The sequence below is a fragment of the Conger conger genome, chromosome 4 (assembly GCF_963514075.1).
Source record: "Conger conger chromosome 4, fConCon1.1, whole genome shotgun sequence".
Taxonomy (NCBI): domain Eukaryota; kingdom Metazoa; phylum Chordata; class Actinopteri; order Anguilliformes; family Congridae; genus Conger; species Conger conger.
The window spans coordinates 53,693,057-53,718,733 of NC_083763.1; the positions used below are offsets into that span (position 1 = coordinate 53,693,057).

Below are 25,677 nucleotides of genomic sequence, written 5' to 3' on the forward strand. Positions count from 1 at the left end.
AGAAAAAACAGAAGTACTTATCACTGGGCCACAGTCCTTCTTAGATCAAGCTCGATTATCTATCGGGCCACTTGCAGACTACACGAAGCCAGTTGTGAGAAACCTTGGAGCTTCGACTCATATCTAAGCTCAGATCACCATACGAAAAAACTTGTGCAATCATGTTTTTTACCAAATAATATAGCTAAAGCTAGACATGTTCTTTTGTGGTCACTGAAAAATGCATACATGCTTTTACCTCCTCATGGCTGAACTACTGCAATGCTTGATCACTGTGTCTGAACCAGCATTGTTAGACTACAAACGGTGATGAATTCTTCTGCTAGACGTTTGACTGGGATTAAAAAACGATCACACCTTACCCCTGTATTAGTGCCTCTCCACTGGTTGCCAGAGAATTTTTGAATCAATTTTAAAATTGTACTCATCACCTACAAGGCCTTATATGGTCTGGTACCAAGTTTTACTGTAGAGGTGCTAGCCCCATATGAGATGCAGAGACCGCTTAGGTCGACAGATAAGGGCCTTTTAGCGGTTTCTGAATCTAGATTAAGAACTAAAGGTGATCATGCCTTTTCTGTAAAAGCCCCGAAACTCTGGAACTGCCTCCCCACGAATATTAGAGCAGCTGAATCAGAGGCCTTTTACAACTTGTGACCTACATTCGACTTCAGTTTCATAGCATTGTCATATTTGGCCATGTTTTGGCATGTCAAGACATGTGGTTTTAGAAATCCATACGTGACTGGTGGAACTAAGCACGCATTAATGGTGCCAGTGGGGTTAGCCACAACCTTAGTCACCGGGGAGGTACGTCTGGTACAGGGGTTCTTGCATGAGGTGCTCTGTGCACGGTTAAATCGAGTGTACTCAGTGTGTGTCCTGCTCATTTCAACAGTGCTATCATTCTCTGTTTCTTTTTCCCTGGGACTCTGGGACTCTTTCCTGCCCCTTGAGCTCATAGTCCACTCCAACCGTCCTGGACTGCTGCTGTTGCGCTCCTCCTCTGGTCCATCCCCATCCGCCGACACATCCTGGACGTACTACTGCAACCAGCACCACCCCCCACCCACCCTCTGACCTGCATATTTTACATTCCTAACTCAACCTTAGGCCCGCGGAGGATGGGAATCTCCCTACAGCCGGGTTCCCCTTAAGAGTTTTTTCTCACCACTGCTTGAGGGTTTTTCTCCCCACTGGGGAGTCGTTTACCTCATGTGCTATCAGGGGGTTCAGAGCTAGTATTTCCCTTTCCCCTCTATTGTTCTTTGGGGTGTCGATATGAAACTGAACTATATCAGATTTATATAGAATTTATGTTTTTTTATTTATTCATTAGTTATGCATACTATCAGTTCTTAAGGAATGCGTTGTCTTTTGGCATACTGTTTTATTTTTATGGTTTTTGTTTTTCCACTGTTGTAAAGCACTTTGTGCTGTATGCTTGGAAAGTGCTATACAAATTTATTAAAGTTATTATTTCCTTATTACCATGGCTTTTCCTAAGCAGTACTTGGAAAAAAAGAATTTGTTGAATTTGCTGAGAATTTGTGCCATTTTCAGGAACGAATGTGTACGGCAGACTATGCAATTCAGCAACATAATGGGCAGCACATTTTGCACATAAAAGCAATCAGTCAAAATGCATTGCAATAGGCCTAGTGATGAATATGCTGAAGATCGGTGGGATTAATTATTGTGACTAATACAAAATTGAAGGGCTAATTTTTATCCAAAATACAGTGGCGTCATGTTTCCAGTTTATTCTCCTTCGCGAGAACGCGGGGGGAAGTGACCGCTTCCAGCAGAACGTCAATTCAATGGTAGTTTTTCTCCTGAGGAATGTGGTTTATGATTATGGTTGCGTAAAGAATCAAGAGCACATTAGGTGACTTTTTATTCTGTGAAAGGTTATACATATCACCATATATGTTCCAAACAGTGTAACTTTCATGACGAATAAATACAAAAATGACTTCCAGATCAGCTTTGGCCTAATTCCTTCCAGTTTCATAAAAACTTGGTACGAGTCACATACGTGATCCATTTCAGCATACAGTGACATGGTAATGGTCATTCACTGCAACATTTGGGAAGCTGTTGCAAATGAGAGACTACAAACCGGGCAGGCTATGGCTCAGCCTGTATATCACAGTGAATAGCCAGGTGTTCAGACCATTCTGAGCTAACACGGTCTTCCGAACACAGGTTCAACTACAGCAGCTATCTGTCGTTTTCTATATAAATATTGGTCCAATTCACGTCAATCAAGTGTTTGCAGGGCCGTGCACAGACATTTTGCATTCAAGCAAAAAAAAGGGCACTCACCCCACCGAAACACACTATTTCCACCCCAATGTGTATTTGCCTCTTCTAGCAGTGTTTATGCTGCTTCTTATTTCCCAATCAAAATTGACTGATTGAAACTTTATTTCAACAGGGAAAACACACTGCGACATAATACTATACTTTTATGTTTTTAGAAAACTTGCTCTAAAGAAAAAGAGGGGACTAATCACTAAACAACCAAAACTACCTGCTTCAGAAATGAATTGCATATTTGTAAGAGATAATATTGACTAACATTAGACAGCTGAAGGTGGCACCTGGCAAGTCCTACTGACCTACTTCATAGTATTTTATGAGGGGGGAGTTGGAGAGCAGAGTACTTTTTAAATTGATAATGTGTATTTCTTAAATGGATATTACTATACATTTCCCCCTTTATATTTCATAGAATTTATAAAACAAATAAGAAAAAATTAAATACAATTAACACCAGCCAAAAAAAGGCACTTTTTGACAAAAGTACAGAGGCTCAAGTCCCCCTTGGGCCCTATCTGTGCACGTGCCTGAGTGTTTCGGATAGTCAATAAGCAACCATAATCATAAACTACATTCCTCAGGAGAAAACCATTGTACGGACATTAACTGCTGGTGGAAGCAGTCCCTTCCCAGTGTTCTGTTCGGAGCATGTTATGCTTATATACAGTACATAACCATTCTGCTTCTGTTCCTTAGTCCTGCCTTTAATTAAAATGCAATACTTTAGAAATGAAAATGGATTATACTATTTCATAATCCTAGTCATAGGTGGTTATGGGTGCAGAAACCAGAAAGCTGTGTTTTTTGTGCTGGTATTAAAGCACTTTGAGCTATATTTATGTATAAAATGTGCTATATGAAGGTGCTATATAAATAAAGCTTATAATTATTATTTAAAAACACTGCCTTTCAAGTGTTACCCCTCCCACCTAAAGCTCATGTCTGCATGATGCAGCTCGTTGACACGCTTAGATGTATGTCCTGCCCCCAATCTCTCCAGACCCTCCAAAGCAGTGGCTGATGGGCCAGTTTTTACACCTAGGTCACTTCTAGGTGAGAAACTGTGAGAACCGCTCAAAAAACTTTGAAGGCTGATTTCACTTCTGTCATCCATCCATCCATCCATCCATTATCTGAACCCGCTTATCCTGAACAGGGTCGCAGGGGGGCTGGAGCCTATCCCAGCATACATTGGGTGAAAGGCAGGAATACACCCTGGACAGGTCGCCAGTCCATCGCAGGGCACACACACCATACACTCACACACTCATACACTCATACCTACGGACAATTTAGACTCTCCAATCAGCCTACCCTGCATGTCTTTGGACTGTGGGAGGAAACCGGAGTACCTGGAGGAAACCCACGCAAACACGGTGAGAACATGCAAACTCCACACAGAGAGGCCCTGGCCGACAGGGATTCGAACCCAGGACCTCCTTCTAGGCTCACTTCTGTCAGACACACATATTTTAACAAGCTATATCCAAAACAGATTGATACCTCAGTGATACCTCATTTTGTTGATCTGATCTTCTACTAGTTTCACATCAAATAAAGAAATTAGCAATGAGATCTGCACTGCCATTTGCCGCGTTGCCTCACATATTCACAAGTTCAGAAGCCTGTCCAGTGTTTAGACTACAATTTGACTACAAGTTCAGACCATTCTCTGTTAAAGATTTCCATCTTGAGATGGAAAGTTGCCTCATCCTCAGCAACTGAATTCTCTGCCCACACCATTTCCTATAGCTTGAATTTTCAGCCCTTAACAGCATAAGGTGGACCCTTAAGAGCATGAGTATGGTATGAATACAATTTGTCCTATGCGGCTGGGCATATTTGACTGAATCCAGGGTTTGTTCTTTCAATAAATCTCCATCAAGAACAAGCCTCAAAGATAGAGGTCCAAAAAAAAAAATAGACAACTCTGATACATTCAAGTTTCCTCCAAAAATAAGCCAATCTCAGTTGCAAGGAATAAAAGTTTGTATACACATTATAGGGTACAACTTTATATACAGTATATTTGCAATCAATTTCTTCCATTTTAATATTTTGTCTATGAGGCCTTGGAAACCACAAGTCTGAAGGTACTGGTGTCTGATCTACAGACAAACAGACAAATCCAGGTGATTCCTAAAAGGGAAAAGGACGAATCCATTTGAAACTCAGATAACTCAGTTTTTAATATTTTGCCATACAGATAAACGCAAACTGGTCTTACCTGTGTGTAGTCAAAGTCTGAGTAAGGTGCAATACTTCTGATGTATTCTATTCTGAACTGGTTCTCTGGATTGGCTAATGGAACGGGGGGTATTAAAGTGCTCATCGCTGAAACTATTGTCTGGGAAGCAGATAAAACAATACACACATTAAGATGAGTAAATACAGGATAAATTAAAAGACAATGCAGTCTAATCAGTAACATTGGATTGTGCAGAGATTAACCAATCACAATAATACTGTATTTGCACAAATGTTTCAATTAGTACTTACCACTATGGCATCCTTCACATTTTTCCAGATGTCCTGAATTTTATGTTTCTTTTCTCTGTGTGAAAAATCAATTATTAGATTTGTGATTAGACAAACCATTGGCAAGCTCAACAGAAAAAAAATGACTCTATAGCCTACCCTGGTCAAATTCAGCCAAACAGATAGTTTTCCTATCACATCAAATTCCAAAATATAGACTTGACCACAATGACATGCTTAATGACCTCAAAAATGTAAAGTAACGACTGTTGATAGACAGAGAATAATTCATAGCAGTCCTATTTGAAGTCAACGGCGTGTGGCCCCTACAAATGCAATTTATTATGTGGGCTACGTACCGGGAGAAGTGAATGGAATTGTTTGAACATGAATAAAGTTTTTGGAACAATATTGAAATTTCAGTCTGAAATTTTGTCTGTTTCGGGTTGTTTTGGTATTGTTGTCTCAAAATGACCTTTTGATATATTAATTGATTACAGTTACTAAACAGACAATGGATGTTTGGATTCAAGTTTTATAATTAAGTGTAATCAGAAATTAACATAATAATTTCACAAAGCATTCTGGGTTTTATTTAAAAAAAAAATTGTAACAGTACTGTCAAAATCTGTTTTCGGTTCCAAGCCAATACGGAATTCAACAAGCCACCACGAGGTGCTGTGTGCTTAAGAGAAAATCTAATTCCCACAGTATATCTAAAATGTGACATCTTAATGATTGCCCAGCTAAAGTAGCCTAAGTTGCAGCGACATAAAGTTCATATTCCCATCTGATGTTAGTTTGTCTATTCAATGGTAACATATTGAATATCTCTGCATATCACTTATTAGGTCATGAAAGAGAACATGCGACATAAGATGACAAACAAAAAAAAGAGGAAAAAAGGCTTCATGTTGGCTTGCTAACAGTTATGAAAAATCAGTGGGAACCAGTTAGCCGCCATGCTCTTGCTAAAGCCTGGGCCATACAAGCGTTGCAGTGCAACACCGTTAGAAAAAAGCCTTTACTTGCAGGTTAGATTAACCATAATAAGATAGGAAGAGAAAGTAACAACTGTCATGGCAGGAAGAAGGGATCATTGTAATTGCGGAAAAACAAGAAACCGAAGAGCATTTTTGGATATACATTTGGTTTAAAATAACCAGCCACTCACTCTGCATTAAAACCATTGACGTGAAGAATCCTCATCTGCTTGACAATCGTGCTCTTTCCGGACTCCCCAGCCCCTTCGAGAAAGCAAATAAATAACGACAGTTATCGTTTGAAATTAAAATAGCCTCATTGTAGACGTTTTAAAAAAAACATTATACAGTATATTGGCGAAATCCTCGATGGTGATCATAACCACATAGCAGGAGCAGCTATGTAGGCGACAGTAGCTAGAGCTGTCAACACTGTCGATGCGATAGCTGATGTCGAAAACAGAAGTCTAACAGCATAATGTTATATTTTACATCATCTCAGGTCCACTTCTCTGTCTTACCCAATAAAAGCAGTCGATGTGTGGCTTTATACGCTTGTCTTTCTTTTTGCAACTGTTTGTCTATTTTTTTATTCGCTTCTCGCTGTGCTTTTTCGTCGATACGTTGATCTTCGGTTTTGCCGTTTCCTAAACAACCCATCTTCCGTTAAACTGCTGTCTTGGATTGAAAGTGTAAGCGAATAAACAAATAAGTGCCGCAATTTTAAAATGAAATTAAGAAAAAAGGTACAAAAAATCCTTGCGCTGCTCCTCCGTTGCTCTGACAAATAATGTCCCCGTTACAATTTCGTTTTCGGCTATAGTAGTACATTCAATCAGTTCCAATAAATACATGTATATAAATAAAATAACGTTACATTAATTCCATAAATACAGAAAAGGAGTGGAGCGAAGCTGCTTCTGGAAAACAGCCAATTCCCCCCTCGCACTCTCCCACTATATTTTTCAATCTAAAATTCTATCTGTATTTCGGTCTCTTCAACTCAGCACTGCCTCTTTCTGCAGCACCAGGAAATAACTGAACCGAAAGAAAAAATATTTTACAGCGTAGTCTACACCAACAATCACTTTTTATAGCCTATAGTTAATTGCCGAGACACAGAGGCTGCCATTAACCTGGTAGGCTATTATAATCTGCGTCTTGCATCCAGCGAAGTTTCAAACATGTATCCCAGCTAAAATTTGGAAGAATTTAGAAGCTAAAACACGAGCTATCAAAGTGGCAGGCTGAGCGTTGAGCCATAGTATAAGAAATTAACCTGCCCTTGAATAGCGGTGGATTCCTTCAGTCGCATTTCTGGTTTAGGCTAGAAGTCTTTCATTTAAGCAGGTTGATCATTTTCATTTAAATTTCGTTTGCTACGTTATTCGTACTCTGTTGTTCCTGTTGATACGCGAATGAAACATCATTCAAACGACACAAAAATAAGGACGTGTAAATGTCTTATATTAGCGGAAAAGGCAGCCGTGTACAATTCACAATTCGCTTCTATTCGACCGAATTTGGGTGGCTACCGTATCCGTCGAATAAAGTTGGAAATTATTCGATTGTAGCGTAGGCTACCAACTTCGCGTGTTTCCAGTACGCCTGTTGACAATGAATTTGCAAGAGAAGTTCTTAATTTACATAGGGAAGGAATGTGGGTATGTATAAGAACATGACATAACTAACATCACAATCATCTTTCTAACGACCAATGCCATGGTTTATTCTAGCTTCCCAACACTTTGCCTGTTAGGGACCAAGAATATTTCCAATCCATATGAACTTATTCCAATGAACTGTAAATTAATTTAATTCAACAGTAGCATGAGCCCAGCGCCCTGTTCCTTATTTCTCTACTCCAAAATACAGTGCCCAGTGCCCATAATAATGTCCGTCTAATTTGTTGAATTGGTTAGCAACTTCACAATTCAGCATAAATACTGTATCTGTTCTCAAATTTTCATATACGATTTTCTAAAATAGCAACTTGTAAAAGCCTTCCATTTAACCTCAAGGAATAAATAATAATATTGATTGATTCTGCCAGTAAATAGTGTAGCATTGTAAGCCAGTTCAGTATTCTTTGATAAGCCAGATCAGTTTTCTTATTATAGCAGCTCAATATCATAATATGCCTCTTGCCTGTTGAGTTGTACACATGATTATGTGTTATTATTCAATAATTATATTATTGATGGTTAAAATATTTGGAACAGTGAACCTGTGTTATTGTATGATACACAATTTCCTTTAATACGATTACATAATCAAGGACAGATAAAATGTTCAAAACATTTGCAATATGTAAATTGAAGCTTTGAATCCAGACTTGATGACTACCTTTTGCTGTTTTTTTGTCAGGGCCATTTTCAGAGATACAGATTAATCTTAGTCTTGGACTAAATTAAGATTTCTATGAAGAATCTGCATTAGAAATTTGCCCTGCATTGTATTTAATCTAGGACTATGCATAAGCTGTGATGATTGCAGTATGGATGCAGATGGCAGTTATGCATGTAGCACTATTATCATCATATTCCCACCTCTATTCAGAACTCAGAAGAGGTGGTAATATTGTCAGAACGAGTACTTCCCAGAAATTCAATATCTGCCCCCTAGTGGCAATTCTTAGGACAAAAATGTGGAATAATCTTCCAGTTTTCCAACTTTTTGATGTCACCAGTGTCTTGAGTAGTGTAGCATGGTGGAAAATATGAAATGTATTCTTTTGCAGCACTTCTGTATCATATAAATTAACTTGCTTTCAACACTGTTGAGGCCTGAACTCAATACAAAATTAGGAACCATCACCAAAGCAACAACCATGCACCAAAAAAACCCCCATTCCATCCACATTCTTTGTGTGCACAAAATGTTGCTACACATTAATGATGTAAAAAGCACATCTGACCATATTAGGGACACCACCATAACCATACATGCAACTAAATATATCAATAGAGCAAAACATGTTTTCTCACTCTGAGAACCTCTCATGTTGGCTCATATTACACCCCAAGAGGACTGGTTGACAACAAGTGAACATATTCCAAGTGCAAAATATGTTGGTTATTTTTACCCTTGTTTATTGTCAGAAACATCCCCAGGAGAAAAAATCAATTTGTCCTCATTATTCACATTAATATGGCCATTATCATTGTCCCATGAGGTCTACCTTCCAGAACACACTCAAATATATTCAGATACTGAACTCAAATGGATGTCAATGCCTTCTGGTTATCTGTCTCCCTCTTGTGGTTTTTGAAAAACTGAATGCTTAGACATGCACAAAAGTCTTGTATCATATAGCATTGCTCTACCATTCACAGATGTGTATAGATCAGTATATCTGTATGTATGAGAGAATATGTTTATTATGTATGTTTACAGTGTAATTTAACATAAGATGCATACATATACAACCTTTCAGCACGACAACGGCCAAATACAGTTTCCAAAAATGTACAATGGATACATCCTGAATATGGCCTGAATAAGCCAAGCTAGTTCTTAGAAGTGTTGTCTTTGAACTCTGAGTACATTAATTTGTTAAATTAATGTATTTCCAATTTGACACACTACTTTATCAACTGTATTGTCATGATATCACAATAGGCAAGGAGCACAACATATGCACTAACGTGATGTAAGTCACTCTGGATAAGAAAATTTCCATAATGCCTAAATGTAATTGTATAAACCTTACTTCCAGTGACAATGAAAAGTTATCACGGCACTGTGATCATAACATAAGAGAGGTACAGTATGCAGGCCTTACATTCATAATCATTCATTTTAAAATAAATGGATCTTTATCCTGCCACCTCTCTAGTTTGCTCCATTAGTTGAGTGTTTTCAGGAAAAGTGTAACCTTGGAATTATAAGGTTCTATGTTCTGAGATGTTTCGAGATATTGAGCTTCAAAAATACCAAAGTGAATGGGTTCCAAGCAGACACAATCTTTAAAATTGTGCATTTTTTATTGCCCTATAAGCAACATATTTATGACACCAACTCATTTTTGTCAAAAATGTCAGTTAGAACCTCAGTTAGAAGGTCGCTGTGAAATGAGTTCAAATAGAGTACAGTTCATTCCTTATACAGGCAAACAGGTTCCATGGCAGACCTTGGTCATGTAGAGCACATACCTCTCTGAACTGAATGCACAGCGATGGTCACAGATTAAGAAAGTATCTGGCAAAGTTGCTTTTCCAACCCCATTCACAGTCATAACAAGATATGCAAAACACACACAGGACGTTATTCATTCCCCAAAAAGCTTGGTGGGGTTGGTGAACCGGGTGGAGCTGGGGCTTCGTTAGAGTAAATATGTCCATTTAATTTTCACAGCTTTGGCTTTCATAATGACACTTTAGAGTAGAGAGAAAAACAGCCAATACTGAAACATGTCAGAGCACTGAAAACAAATCATTGAAGGTCATCAAGTGTCCTTTGTTGCACATTCCGAGTCACTGGCTCATTGTTTTGTTTTGGACTGGATGGACTTTCATTGGATGGACTGCTTTAAGCAAGTTTCAACAGGAAAGAGGCCCGATATAGAAAGCAAGAGTGAAATTTTGGAGAGAAAACAGGATGCACATTTTTCCCTGAGAGAGCGGCAGGTGTGCAGGAAGCCAGGGAAAGGGCACAGCTGTTGATTCCAGGGCTGTGCAGTTCTGTGACTGGTGAGCATGGCATCCAAGTCCAACATTAAGGGTTAATTTCACCCCACCAAATAAAGTCATATTCAGGACTAAGAGTGACATTCTGCTTTACTGCTGAATCCAACTTGGACTCCCCTAACAGGAAACTGAGGACAATTCTAACTGAGTACAGCCTGACTCACAACACTGCCAAATGTTTGAGTGGCTTACATGAGGAGAGTGACACTGTCACGTATTTTACAGGAAAAACTATTTAAACTGCCTGGAAACCATTGGTTTGAATTTATGTTTTGTTTTGCTTCTATTTTGGCGATGGCTGTCTGTCTGACCCCTAATTATACACTCACTAAACACTTTTTTAGGTATTTAGTAGACTTTGCTGCTGTAGCCTATTCACATATAGGTTTGACGCATTGTGAGGTTATTTGCACTACTGTCGCCTTCCTGCTGCTTTGACCAGTCTGGCCCTTCTCCTCTGACCTCTCTCATTAACAACATGTTTTTACCCACAGAACTGCTGCTCACTGGATGTTTTTGTTTTTCGCAACATTCTCTGAAAACTCTCAGTTTCTGAGATACTCAAACCACCCTGTCTGGCACCAACAATCAGTCCATGGTCAAGTCACTTAGATCATATTTCTTCCCCATTCTGACAATTGGTCTGAAAAACAATTTAACCTCTTGACCATGTCTGCATTCTTTTATGCATTTAGTTGCTACCACATTTTGGGCTGATTAAATATTTGCATTAATAAGCTGGTGTACATGTCTACATAATAAAGTGCTCACTGTGTATAGTATACTGTGCTTCATAACAGGAAACTAATGTTCCATTACCGCAGGTACGGAATAGTCTTTTCTTTTTGTTCCTGTAAACCAAATAAACAAAAAACTGTGTTTTAATTAACAACTCAAGCATGCTTTGAAAGGGAGTAGCGTACATGGATTGCAATGTTTCAAGAATTTACTGTGCCTTAATCAGGTTATTATGATATTTATTATGTGACTCTTTTGACAGACCAGCGATGGGATCGAATGGACCTTCCTCTCTGAAAATGAAAGCTCCAGCTAAAGCAGTCACAAAGAACTCTTGGCAGGAGTTCAAAAATGTGGTATCTGGTAAATCTCAGGCACAAAGTTGAACTGAATGTCAAAACCACAATTTTGGCAAAGATAATGAACATTATCTTATAGCAGTGCTGCTTAATTCTATTCCAGTAGGTCCACAGTTCAGTCCACAGGTCATCAGCTCTCCTTAAACCCTGACCATGCTCTCAACTATGCTCTCAACTATGGAGGGAAGCTCAAATAGTTCAATAAAAAACAATAGCCAGTTAAAATCTGTGGTGACACACCTGAATGATTTGAAGGCCTGTGATTCTGAAATCTGGGCATTGAGGCTAGTCTTATTTTCCAACTGATGGTTAGTTGAATAATTAATGTTACTGTTTGGCCAGATATTGTGGTCAGATATGGTGTCAGACATGGTGTGAGTCCTCTGATAAGAGGAAAAATCAGATTTGCCCTGCTGCGGTCACTGCAGCCTTCCATGACCAAGGTTGAAAAGGTAATGGCAAGGATACCCAAAGTCAGCAAGTAGGACTGCTGGGGTGTGTCCCAGCGCCTTTACTTCTCTCCACCACAGGCACTCCTCTACAACCCCGGAAGTACAGTATGTGGAGCAAAGGAGGTGAGTTAACAACTGGAGAAAATGTGAGAATGAGTTTTTCAAGGCCTGATTTCAACCTGACAAACGAGGTGAGTGTAATCCCTGGCCAATCAGTGACATTAGTAGAAAGAATCAGGCAGAAGAGAAAACAACTTGGGGCTCTTTCCCAATCACTTATTTTTCACCTCTTATCTCTTTGTTCTTAGCCTGACCTAGAAATGGAAATTTCTTTAAGGAAATTCGAACCTGTTAAATGTTCCTTCTAAGAGCTAGAAGCAGAAGGCTACCAATGTTTTTTTTCAGAATGAGTGACGTATTAATGATCAACCTGTGGATCAACCTCTCCCCGTCTGCCATGCCTATGCCACGTCTGTAACTGACTTGACTTTGAACGGACTTTTGAAGGAGCAAGGACATTACATTTGCCTAATTAACCTTTTTGCGATTCCCCTGGCTTCACCTCCATTTCTCTGTTTTTCTGCCGAGGGGTGGAGCAAGGAGCAAGAAAAGGAGCAAGGAAAGGAAGAAGGTGAAAAATAAGTAATTGGAAAGAGCCCCAATATTGGGACAGTGGAGGGCGTCCACAAAGATTTTAGGGGCATGGTGTAGAGTACGGTGATATTGGAGTAAAGGATCGTGTGAGTCACCCCAGGAAAAGTAATCAAATTGAAAGATTAAACAGGTTAATTTTGTTTAACTCTGGAAGGATCATTTTGGACCCTGAGGACCGGTCGGTTAAAATGCTGAGAGATTTAGAGATTAGACAGTCTGCTGAGTCATTAGGCAAAGACACCAGCTATAGCTAAAAGCACCCTAGCATCACCTGCAAAAGGCTGGGTCATTGCCAATAGATTTCTCAGCAACCATTGCCCATAATTATGCTATGAGATTACACCAATGCAGAAGAGAATTTATGGATGTACACACCACAGAAATAGCACAGACTTTGGACTACCTCCTTTGCTTCTATATATGGCAACACAATGTGTGTGAATGCACACATGTCCTTAAGGGCAACCGCTGAATACAGGCTTCTGACTCACAGTCTATAGTCTAGAAATCTATCAAAAAAACAGTGAGGTCCTCATAACAGTCAACGAAAGAGTAAAGTTTTCCTTAACTTTAATTTACATATAAACTAAATTGTTACACTTTTTCTTTGGTTTGTCGAGTTTGGCTTGGTGATTGCTAAACTCCCCACACCGTGGTCCTGAACAAAAACAAAAGTATTGCTTTCAATTGCCAATCAAAGTTAAAGACAAAGGTTGATAATATCCCAGACTGAGAAAAAGGCTTTTTTTTTTGGAGAAAGGCAACTGGACAGAAAAGACTCAACTTGAACTGGTACAATAGCTTGATTATCCCTCAGCGCATCTTAATATCAGAGAACATCACACTGCCACCAAAGTAGATGAAGCTTGGAAAACAGCTTCTGCCACAGTTCCAGCCTGCATGGTTAAGAATTATTACAATAATCAGCAATGCACTTTTTGTTTTTGGGTACGAGCCTATCTCAGTCAGCCTATCTTTGAGCATACTACATCAAACAGACAAGCAGTGGTAACTGGGGTTCACTTCCCAGCAGTACACAAAGGCAATGAGTCATCGTGCCGTGAGACTGAAGCTTCACAGCTCCCTTTGGCACTGGGGTTCGGAAAAAAGGAAACACTAAGCAGGCCAAACTGTAAACCCCCAGCTTCACACAGCAAGGTTATGTAGTTTCTTATGAAATACTGCACCAGCTAAGTGGTTTGCTCATGTACACTTTACAAAGATTGTCTACATCCAGCAAGGTCACCTCTGGTGAAACCAATTTTTCAGGCAAACCTCTACCTTCCAAACACACCATTTCAGTTAAACATTATTATTTAATGACATGAGAACAAATATGCTGTATTTTTAACACACAAAAGATGTTTACAGCTTGGAATTCAATCAAGTCATTAACTGTCCACAAATAAATGGAAAAACATGTCAGGAACAATGACAAACACCAAGTACCACTTTATCCTGTTTATTTTTTGGCAATTCCAGAGTTCCAGAGCTCTTCTCAATGGCAACCCTTAATTACACATGCACATCCACTCACACAGCATGTTTCCATATATAGAAGCAAATGAGGATAGTCCAAAGTCTGAGCTATTTTTCTTGAATGCACTGTACTTCCATAAAATCATCCGCCATTTTGTTCTCATGGATCTCATGGTCTGACTAGAAGAAATAATGATGAATTGGGTTCAATGTTCAAGTCCTTGATAAACTGAATGGTGAAAAGAAGTTACCGGACTTGGGTCAGTGTATTTTGGGAATTATTTCAGACTGCTTAACACAGTCATTTCACTAACACAGTTTTTTATTGTTCCAGTGAGTTAGGTAACACCCTTCTATAATTCTGTCAAATCTGTCTGTTACTTATTTATACAACTATCATCTTACCTTCTTGATATAGATTGTCTTGGTACAATTATTTAACCCCTTAAGTATCGCCTTAAGGTACACACGCTTGAAAAATAAAATGGTAACAATTCTTTAACCCTTTAACAACTTTAACAACAGGCATAATTCTGGTCTCCAATAGTCCAAATTCCATTAAATATTACTGAAACTATGCTACAGAATCTTAAACAAAAGTTAAATCTATTTTGTCACACCAAAAACATTTTCTGTCTGGATACAGACACTTATGGCTGTGCCTGGTGGGCTTAGAAATGCAATGGAGCCACAGCCACAACACTGGACAAATCCCCTTCCATATTTGAAGACAATATAACAAAAAAAACTAAGAATAGGAAGCCACATGCTCCCTACAACTATGCAATTATAGCATCTAATGTCAATGTTGAAGAGTCAAATGTTCATTTCATGGCCTCATGGGAATTGTAGTTCAAAAGTATGCGCAGAAGTGTTTTTTTCTGGTTTCAAATGCTACAGAAGATACTGCAAGTTTAAAATGTGAAAAATCTTTTTGGAATACTGTGCTTTTTTTTTTACTCATGCTTTTTCTCTGTATTCTTTCCTGCACCTGATTACACAAAGCATAAAAGTGAAAGAAAAGTCCTGTTGATAAGATGTTTGCCCAGCAAATAGCTGATAAGTAATAGTACAGTTAGCTTGATTCTGCAAGGAATAATTGTTTAGGTTAAATAACAAGCAGGCAGGAGCTATCAAACAAAGTACTTTTGTACAAACTATAAACCTGACCTTGATGAGAATATAACGCAAACTCCGTTTAAATGACACCTTGTGACACCTTGCATCATGCTGTGGTAGCGTGTAATTCTTTTTTACCATTTTCATATTGCTGTAGAGTGGAGATGCTGTTCAGTTAATGCTTTTATCACATTTTATGTTTTGAGAATATGTCCCAGAGGGACACTGTCGTGAGCTACGGACCCCTTGCCGAGCTCAGACCTCACGTTCCCACGAGCAGTACCCCACGAGGAGGTGTCTCGGGGACAAACTCTCTTTTCCTTTAAGTACTTCGAACGTCCTGGAGAACTGGTAAGTTCTACTGAACTTCCAGCCCAGTCTCGAAGTGAAGGGGTGTGATGCAAATCTGGTATATGATTTCCTGTATTCACTGTATTCCTCTAATAGACCCTTTCTCACATATGATTATAGTCAGATATACTTTATTATAATCAAAAGAATAGAGTTATACAGCTGACAGGTTAAATATCATCTTTCAGTTTGCTAATCACATACTTGATTCACATAAGGTTCATATAACCCCTTTTGCTCTTTCTAATTCACCTTTCCACCAGATGTTTAATTCAAGTTTAATTCACCCTTCAAATAGCCGAGTGTAATTCATCACTCAACTCCTCTACAGTCAGTCCTTTGAATCTATCCAATAAATTATCAGATTATCATTTCCCCATCATCTATATTGTTTTCCTCATCTTTTTGCTTTAACCAGGCATTATGCTCCTCCCCTGTATGAGCAAGCCCACACTTCTCAACCAAGAATGTTATTATACATTGATGTTACGCATGGCCTCAGTCAGACCTTTAGCCTTGCTCTCTAGAACCCTAAATCTAAGTTCCCCGACTTCAGACTCCTCTGCTGACAATTAGGGCTGCTCATTAGCTCTGAACCTCATTGGCGTGTGCGAGGGATTAACGATGCATTCCTGCCTAACCCATCCCACGTCAATCTCTCATCAGGTGGGCCTAGGGCCGGGTCCTCGACAACACCTTGGAGTTGGCCCATTGTATGAAGGGCAAGAATGAGTGAGTCATTATGTAAGGCCATGAAAACAGTACAACACGATTGTAAAAGCATTATATATCCTTGCAATGGGATATTCCCATAGAATTACTGGCATATTTTTCAAATGAGCGGCTGTAATTATGAGAAATTATTGGGCAAAACAGACCTTTCTAAGGCTTTTTATTACTTTTCAGAGGGGAAGCAATGGGATGTAATGAAGAGAATGAGTGAATTATTATGATGTGCATTTCATCTGTTAATCAACTTTGCATATACTGGGTCATGTATGGATGTGAACTATATATATTAACACTTTATTTTACAGCCCCTTAATTACCTAGTATTTACTGGGTAAGTACACAGGTACTTATGAAATTGTTAGGTAACTACTTTCATTTGTGGTAAGTACTATGAAACATTTCATAGTACTTAACAGTACCTCATAAGTACCTAGTATTTACACAGTAAGGTAAGGTTACTAGGTAATTAACAGGCTGTAAAATAAATTGTTACCTGTCCTTTAACAATCTGCTTTAAAATGAATTTTCTGAGATACTCGCTGAAGATCCAGCGAAAGCACAGGTTCTCTGTGCAGTAACCCCAATTGTAGTTGGCGGGGTGTAGGGCGGCCTGTAGGGTAGGGGTTAGAGTAAATGACCAAGGTCGGTGGTTCTAATCCCGGTGTAGCCACAATAAGATCCGCCCTGCCGTTGGGCTCTTGAGCAAGGCCCTACACCCTGCATTTGCTCCAGGAGGATTGTCTCCTGCTTAGTCTAATCAAATGTACGTCACTCTGGGTAAGAGCGTCTGCCAAATGCTGATAACGTAATGTAATGTAGTAGTTTGTCTAGATTGCCCTGTAGTAGCCCTAATGTCACCTATGAAAGGAAGTCACTGCACATAGAGCTCGGGTTGATCTGCACAGGCTGCGCAAGAGTACCAATCAACTGTATCTGATACACTGCAAAGATTAAAGAAGCAGTAAATATATGCACAAGCTTGAGTACTCCATCCATCCATTATCTAACCAACTTATTCCTGGTCAGGGTCGCAGGAGATGCAGGAGCATATCTCAGCTTGCATTGGGTGAGAGGCAGGAATATCCTGGACAGCCCATGGCAGGGCACAACTAGCATGTGCCTCCCAAACAGATAGAGCATATTGAAATTATGGGGCATTGTTGCAATTACAGCTTGGCATTCCAAATGAGAGTAAATGGAGATAAAATGTTGATGCATTCAATGACTGTACAATCTAAACATTAAATCCAAACCAAATGTTTGTTCTGTCCTCCTCATATCACTTACAGTATACTACACTCTTCTTTCTCATCCTGTCCTGTCTGTAAAACTCAAATATGTATTTCCAAATATGAACAGCTGAAACAAACAAAAGAAAAACCCACCGTTCGATATTGATCCCACAGAATGCTATCGAAACCAAATGTGTCTGTGCATGACTCCCACTTAATTTAACAATATTGACAAATAGATAGCCTGAAAATTTCACGAGTATATTTGGTATATTTATATTGGCGAACACCTTGCATCAAGGCCTAATCTGGATTTCAGAGCAATTTCAAAGCTGGGTGCTGTGAGCAAAGATGATATTGACAAAGAAATTTGAGGCATTCCATTTGACATGTGTAATATTGCTATACGATTTTATTGGGCAAGTTTATTGAGCAGGTTTTGGATCTTATTGCAGATATTCTAGCTTCCTCTGCGTCATCACAGCCAAATAATAATTTACTACAGACCAGAGCAAAAATATAAATTATTATTATTGTAATGCAATGTGAATAACGACGGAAGGCTTTTTCAATAGTCTTTTCCAACTAGAATCTAAGTGTAAAAAACAGTAAGGGCTTGAATGTAACTTCATGGAAAGGGTTTAATCGGATGGACTGAGCAATGTCAATGTAATTTTAACAAGGCTGACTTATAATGAATGTACGTCCTACTCTTCAATTTTATTACTCAGTCACATTTCTCATTTGATGTCTTTACCCGCAAATGGAATGGAGTAACAGTAATAATCCTGAGTGCCAAGAAGACGTGAAATGTCTTGGAGGTAGTCGACAGTGATTGATAAGCCCTGGCTACTTCCAGTGGGGACCCTTATGCTTCAACACCTGTAGGCTACCTAACAATGTATGAGCGCACATAAATACGAGCAACACCAAAATGCGATTCACAGCACCATCTGTGAAGCAATTCTATATTGCGGTCTCATTCATAACAACTGCAAAAGAGCCCTACACATATTATAGCATCATGCAGCGAATAAGACATACTGAAACATATACTTTATGTAACCAATCTCTGACTATTAGGCGCAAAAGCCACAAAGAAAATGTTACAGGTAGTCAGAAAACGATATCCGTCGTCCCCCCGATTCGTGGTTACTGTAACTTTTCGCTTTCATTTATTTTTGAATAAGACAGAGATAAGTAATTCCACCTGGCCTGAAAGACAGAAGGACATCAACTACTGTGCCTCATAACAATACAGCGCTTTTCCCGATTGTCATACATCGGTGGCAGTGATGTCTTTACCGAACAGTAACCTTTAAACCGGCTTTTGTGATACTTCCCTTGACTGAATGTGTTGGTAAATTAATCTGAACGACGTTGATGCCAGTACTGTATATGCTACCTCTTTACAAGTGTATCCTATATGAAACTGCAGAATAGCGTGTGCGCACTCACTCACACTTACCCAATAAAAGCAGTCGATGTATGAGCTTCTTATACTTCTTATACTCCCGTTTCTGCTCCTTCAGAATTCTGTCGATCTGTTTACTGTTTTTCTTTGCCTCCTTCTCGGCTTCTTTATCCAGCAGTTTATCCCATTTCTTCTTCTTCTGGGTGCTCTGCGTTTGGAGTAGTTGTGACCGCCGGGTTCGCTCCGCTCCACCGCCGCTTCCATTCTGTACTATCAGCACTCCATTAGTGGTGGTGTCCCCTGTGAAGTCATTCCCAGCCGAGCATTTGCTGGCGTTTTCGCGGCTTAACTGGCACTCATGTACTGGTGCAGTTGAGTCGGTGGGCTGGTCGGAGTCCGATATGGAACCACTGGGTTCACCAAAGAGTCGCGGACGCAAGCTGTAGCACAACCCCATTTATGCTTTCTATTTTATTTCAAAATTAGTGACTAATTGTATAATATGAGAGCGAGGTCCTTCGGCAGACGACGTGTGCTTTGATTCAATGCGGCATCATCACGCTGGAATTTAAACCGGATTGGTGAGTGAATTATACCCGCACATCTGTTACGCTGTATGCCATTTCGCATTTTCTCTCTTCTATCAGTCGGATAGTGTTCTGTAGTCGGCGGATCACCTGATCGATGTGGACACTGCTGGCCGACCTTACCGTAAATAAACCAAAAGCTCAACCTCAAAAAAAGGAAAGCCTTCCACCAAGAAACGTCACACGAGGGCGAAGATGTAGTTGCACTAGCTTCAGTGTCTTCAAGAACTGCGAAGTGTTATTTTCCAGTCTCTACACGTGTGGAATTCTGTACCATTGACATTTTAATAATTACAGTGCATCCGGAAAGTATTCCTGCGCTTCACTTTTCCCACATTTTGTTATGTTACAGCCTTATTCCAAAATGGAATAAATTCATTTTTTCCCTCAAAATTCTACACACAACACCCCATAATGACAACATGAAAGACGTTTTTTTTAGAAATTTTAGCAAATTTATTAAAAATAAAAAACTAAGAAATCTAAAAAATGTACATATTTTACATTTTTGCTGAAAGTAAATGTAATTACAGTTAATAGGAGCATCTTCAACTAACTATCATGATCAGGCATATTTTCCCAAATTAAATTAATGCCATTGTTATTTAAGTCCGAAACAACAATCTTTTTAAGAGGAATTCCTGTTTAATGCATATCTATGTGTCACGCAACGTGGAGCAGAGGAACCAAAAGCAGACTGGGGTGCAGAAAAATGGCAGGTTTACTTGCAAAAGCAGGGGCAGACAGAGTGGAGTCAAAAAACAGGCCAAGATCAAAAACCAGAGGGTCAGTCCAACAAAGCAGAAGTACAGAGGTTGATCCAACAGAAGAGTCCAAAAAGCAGGCAGGGGTCATAAACAGGAATCCAGATAAACAAGGCTTGGGAAAACAAGGCTCGGGAATAAGGGGGCTAGAACAGGGGAAAGGAATAAAGGGCTCGGGACTCAACAGGACAAGACGAACTAGCAAGGTGCAACTGAAAAGGACAGGGGCATGGGACTGAGGGCAGTCTAACAACTGAACATCAGGTGAGACACATGAAAGGTTAATGGCACAATAACGCAGGGGGAAACGAAAATGCGGACTGGATTCACAAAGACACACGTGTAATACAAACGGCTCCGGACTAGGGAGTAGACAAGATGCAGAGATACGAAGAGACAGATGCAAATACTTTACAAATACTTTGCTGAAACTAAGCAAGCAATCAGTGATAGAATAGGGAGGCGGAGTTACAGAGCAGAATTGAAACTGGAGATGCGTTAGTCAGTTAGTTAAGTGATTTAAAGACAAATACCCAAAACTAGTGAATGTTAGATTGTTAGTTTGATGAACATATTAGTGTGTTAGTATAATTAGTACTGTACACATTATGTGTTAGTTGGGATTAGTATATTAGTGCTATGTACAAACATGAAATGGAGAGAAAGCAGGAAGAAAGGAATGCAAGATTGGAAGAAAGGTTGAACCCCGGAACTACCGTAAACACCCGGATAGTGGGGAATGCAGACAGGGGAGTGACTGGGCTGGTAAACATTCAGACTCAGACATCACAGGGGAAGACGAGTGCAAAGACTAATGTATATAAACAGAACCAGACATGAATATGAAAAATAATAAATGACAATAATAACATTAATAAACAATGATAACCTAACAGACAGAACATAGGAACATAACACTCTGCACTAACACTAGGTGTTAAAGCTTGGGGTTTTGGTGGGATTGATGTTTGTTTGTTCTTACTTTCTAAGATATGTCTCCCAGGTAACAATTTTGTCTTACAGAACAAAATTTTGAATATAGAATAACACAAATCAGTTTTTTATCTTGTTCTTGGCTGGATGGTGAAGGGAAAATATGTTGTGCTTTATTTTTGTAGCTCATGGGAAAATGCTGCTGCTTTAGTGTTATTTTAGTGCTATTTTTGGATCATTGCTTTTACCACTATCACTGTCAGTTCTAGTTAAGAGAACCATGTTGATTGCATATAGTGAAAGGTGTTGGTGGTTAATAATTAATCTAACAACTACTTCTACTCTGAAGTGAGAAGGAGGAAATGATTACATAATTTGTCTAGCAGCTACATAAACCATCAGCCATATGGTTATTTTGAAGCAGTTACGATTAATGTATTCACACGTACATTTCCCAACATTATGGCATTTGGCGCGCCTTGCTTAATTTATCTGGAAGAGCGGAAGTTAGTACACGCTGGCAACGCTAGAGCCACTCACTTTACACAGAGCTCTTCCCCTGCCTCCCTTGATGCTTTTGTTGAAGAGCAGATTGGTAAGAAGTACAGCCTGTCCATAGGTCAAAATACATTAATGTTTTATTGTGCTGTTCCCTAATAAAAACGGTTGGATTACAGCTTGATATCAGGAGTGTTGAAATGAACAGAATGTACAGTGGAAAGTAATAGCGATGTGGCAGCTTCAACAAGTGGTATGCACGACTTCATTCAAAGGGCATTCTGATAACATTCCATTACTGGGCTGATTTTGCAATAGACTATGATTGTTTTGAAAGTCGGTGTACCAAATTAACAGAACATTGCAAATCACCCTGGTGTATAAATGTATTGTAACCTATTGCAGTTTTTGTAGATAACGAATATAACCTCCCACAAAGGTTCTCTGAGCTTTATGGTGAGCTGCTTACTCAGAGTTAATGAAAACACTTCTGAAGAGAAAATATAAACTGGTGTCAGAGTTTATGATCCCTGGGGAAGAGTTGTGCCATCCAGAATACTAAAAATAAATTCCTTTGTGGAACTTTTAGTCATTGGAAATGATAAAATGTGAACTATGTACAAAAGTAGTTGCACTTTTCATTAAAGGGGATCTTTTTTATTAATGCTTCAGTTTATTGACAGTTTAAATGGATCAGTGGTTTAGTTTACCAACGACATTCTTGTTAATTTCAGATTTTCTTCCACGTGGATGGATGATTTCTAGAATGATCTTCACTTTTCAAAAAGGGGGCATTCATTTTAAACTGTGTTTTCATTATAACAGAAAAATAATAAAACTTAACGAGTTAAGACATTTCACATTCTTACTAAAGAAGAATCATAATCATTAAGGGATTCTGTTTGATGCTGTAACGTGTGACAAAGAGAACAAATGTCCAATTTAATAGGCTACAAATTGCATAAATACAAGCACTCCTTGAATTCAGTAAAACATATTTCTTTATTTTTGTATCCTTTTTTAACCTTACCATCAATTCTGCCTATGCACACCTATCTGTTTGTCTGTTCACTAGCCCGTCTATCTGTTTGTCTGTCTGTGTGTCCAAATGTGTAAACAGTTCTGCACTCTTTTTGTACAATTCTGCACAATGTCTTCTTTTTTTAAATTATGGCTGCTTGTTTTTTTTATTGTTACAATCTTTAGTTACTTTGGTGTCTGTTTTGTTTTACTCCCTCTCAAAGGCTTCATAATAATAAAACAAATATTTCTCTCCCTCAAAATTACAAATGTAATAATAATTTGGCAGGAAGAAAAAAAAAAAAATTTTAGCAGGTTAATCATTGATTAAAATAACAATATGTAAGAAAAACAGATTTTTTTTTTTTTAATCTGAATCCAGAGAATCCAGAAATGTATTTTTATAAATGTTGTGGCGCCCTCTTGTGGAAATTGTTCATCATTTAATACAGTGGAAATCTAAAAGAATAATGTTAGCAATAATGTACTCGCAACGTAAATGAGGAACAGCGTTGTATCGGAACCGAAATAGCGTATTCAGAAATACACTAATAATACGTTGTTTACATTATTTTGTTTTTCCAGACGCGGACAAATAGATATATAATATATTCCAAAAACATATATTGGGAAAAAACGAATTATCAGGAAAGTGAATGAATCAATTAAACATGTAATATATATTGACATTTAGTTCAGAATAGGACCACCACCATTAACTGACGCCATCAATGTGTTTGATGACTTGACTAGACTAAGTTGACTAGACATTTCTGGGAAATTCCATGCTCTGTTTTATTATCTGAAGACAAGATTTTACAGTAAAAATATTACTCATTGTGAGCTATGTATCTGTTCAGTGACTTGTAGAATGTGTGGGGTTCATTGGGTAAGCTCTGATCAGGGTTGAAAACTTGATTGCCATGTGCATATTCTTAGATCTCAACTTTCTGCTGTCTTATTAGTGTAATCATCATCAGTCAGAAAATGTTAACATTCCCTGTACTGTGAATCTTATGATTGCCGCATAACTCTTTCACTAAACACAGTGGAAAGGCATCCAATTAAACGTAATATACAGGAGGTTTCCAACAGCGGCCCAGATATCAAGAGCAGCCAATCAGGACCTTCCTTTTGTGAGACTGTCAGCTTACGCAGAAATCTCCTGACCACCTCTTTCAGCTTACCCCGCTGCCCTTTTGCACAGAGGCTGTATCGGCTATCTGAGGACACCCTTTGGCCTGCTTTGACCCCTCAGCCAAAAGGTGTCAGGACTATCCACACTCACACACGCAGGACAAGATAGAGTGATAGATACACTGCCGGCCTTTCCCAACTCTGCAAAGCGCCTGTGGTCTGTAATGTTCCAAAAGTACGTACTGTCTTTGGTGAAAATGCTTTTCAGCACGGAAGAAGCTACAAGAAAAGAATCCAGCTAAATATACTGATTCCATTAGAAAATGTTAAACTGCTTATCAATGATACAATGGACACTGTATGCACTTGTTTTACCTAAATGTTATTCTGTGTCTTACTGTGTGTAATTCACAATCTGTGTTATTTGTTATATTTTATGGTAAACTGAGTATTTCCTGGTAAAATAAAGGTAAAATAAAATAATCAGCAATCACATAGAGGGCACCACAATGTACAATCCCTTTATGAACCATGCCACACTTCATCCATGCAGGAAGTTAATGTGATAGTCCTCATGCAGATTTAACCACAGGCTGTTTGCTTGGGATTATGGTAATAATAGAATTACCTGACAAGACCCTAATTACATTTACACTTTCATCCAATGAATTTATCCAGATTAATGTATAGGCTTAAGCATCACTAGGGGGCACAAGTGCTAGTAAACACTGGGGATATATTTGGGAAATGTTAAACTGACTGTAAGTGGCTGGAAAATGCTGAAATAACCATAAATTATCACAGAGGGGTGTAACCACTCCATCAAATATCTATTAAGAGTAATGTAAATAACTAATAACATTTCGAGTCAGACATAAAATTTGTACCGAAAACATTGTCAAGATTGAATGGCCGTGGTCAGGACCGCCTCACCACCCTATTTCCCTCCTTAACTCATTACAACAGTGGTATGCAGAAGAGCATCTCTGAACACACAATGTACAACAGCAGCAGCAAAATTACTTTGTTCAATTTACCAGTTGCACAAAGCTTGAGATGTGTAAAAAAGGATTTACAAATACATTCTGCTCTGTTGAGTGAACAGCTGTGGGCACCAAGTAATAAACCAAGGGCCCATTTTGAATTATAGGGTTCTGTATGCAAATATTATAGCTTTGAGATCTAAGCATTACAAATTTGAAGTCCTATAACATAGCACACTTTTGTATTAGATTTCCATGGTAGTAACTAATTTCCAACAAATATTATTGAATCAGAAAATTCATTAAGTTCACAGCTTGGGTGACAGGATGCCCTATGTGGTGACAATGTTCCTACAAACCAAAATGGATGACATGGTCTCAAAAAATGTGCCATTTATTTAACCCAAATATAGGTGCGGGTTGGTGTGGACCTTTTCTATCAAGGCACATTGTATTTCAGACATTAGCAGATGTGGGTGAATGAAAGCTAATGCATAAAAAAAAAATAAGCACATGAACAGCAGAATTGCAAACAATGATTAAAAAAATAAAAGCAACATTAATTAAACCTGCATCTGCTGGCAATAATAACACTAGTGATGGCAAATCAATAATGAATAGCTATTTATGGCTACTTTGGGCCTGGAACACTGGATCAAGTAACTGAAACGAACAGACACAGAGCATCACTGCACAAAAGTGCAATTTAACTGAAATGTACAGTACATGAATGTAACAAATAGACAGACAC

General features: G+C 38.8%; 1 protein-coding gene across 4 annotated transcripts in view; it reads right to left on the minus strand.

Moving 5' to 3' along the window:
• The window catches only part of gnal (guanine nucleotide binding protein (G protein), alpha activating activity polypeptide, olfactory type), a 45,957-nt gene extending 26,331 nt beyond the window's left edge, over window positions 1-19,626 (minus strand). For 2 of the 4 annotated variants that reach the window (XM_061238861.1, XM_061238860.1), the window contains exons 1-4: window positions 19,059-19,626; window positions 5,978-6,050; window positions 4,825-4,879; window positions 4,553-4,672 (exon numbers count right to left, since the gene is read on the minus strand). In XM_061238861.1, the coding sequence (XP_061094845.1) occupies window positions 4,553-4,672; window positions 4,825-4,879; window positions 5,978-6,050; window positions 19,059-19,461 (651 nt within the window). In that variant the 5' untranslated portion in view covers window positions 19,462-19,626. Of the gene's footprint in view, window positions 1-4,552; window positions 4,673-4,824; window positions 4,880-5,977; window positions 6,051-6,307; window positions 7,303-19,058 lie in introns of those variants that run through there. The other 2 variants (XM_061238862.1, XM_061238863.1) reach the window with 2 other exon arrangements.
• Between the last annotated feature and the right edge of the window lie 6,051 nt (window positions 19,627-25,677).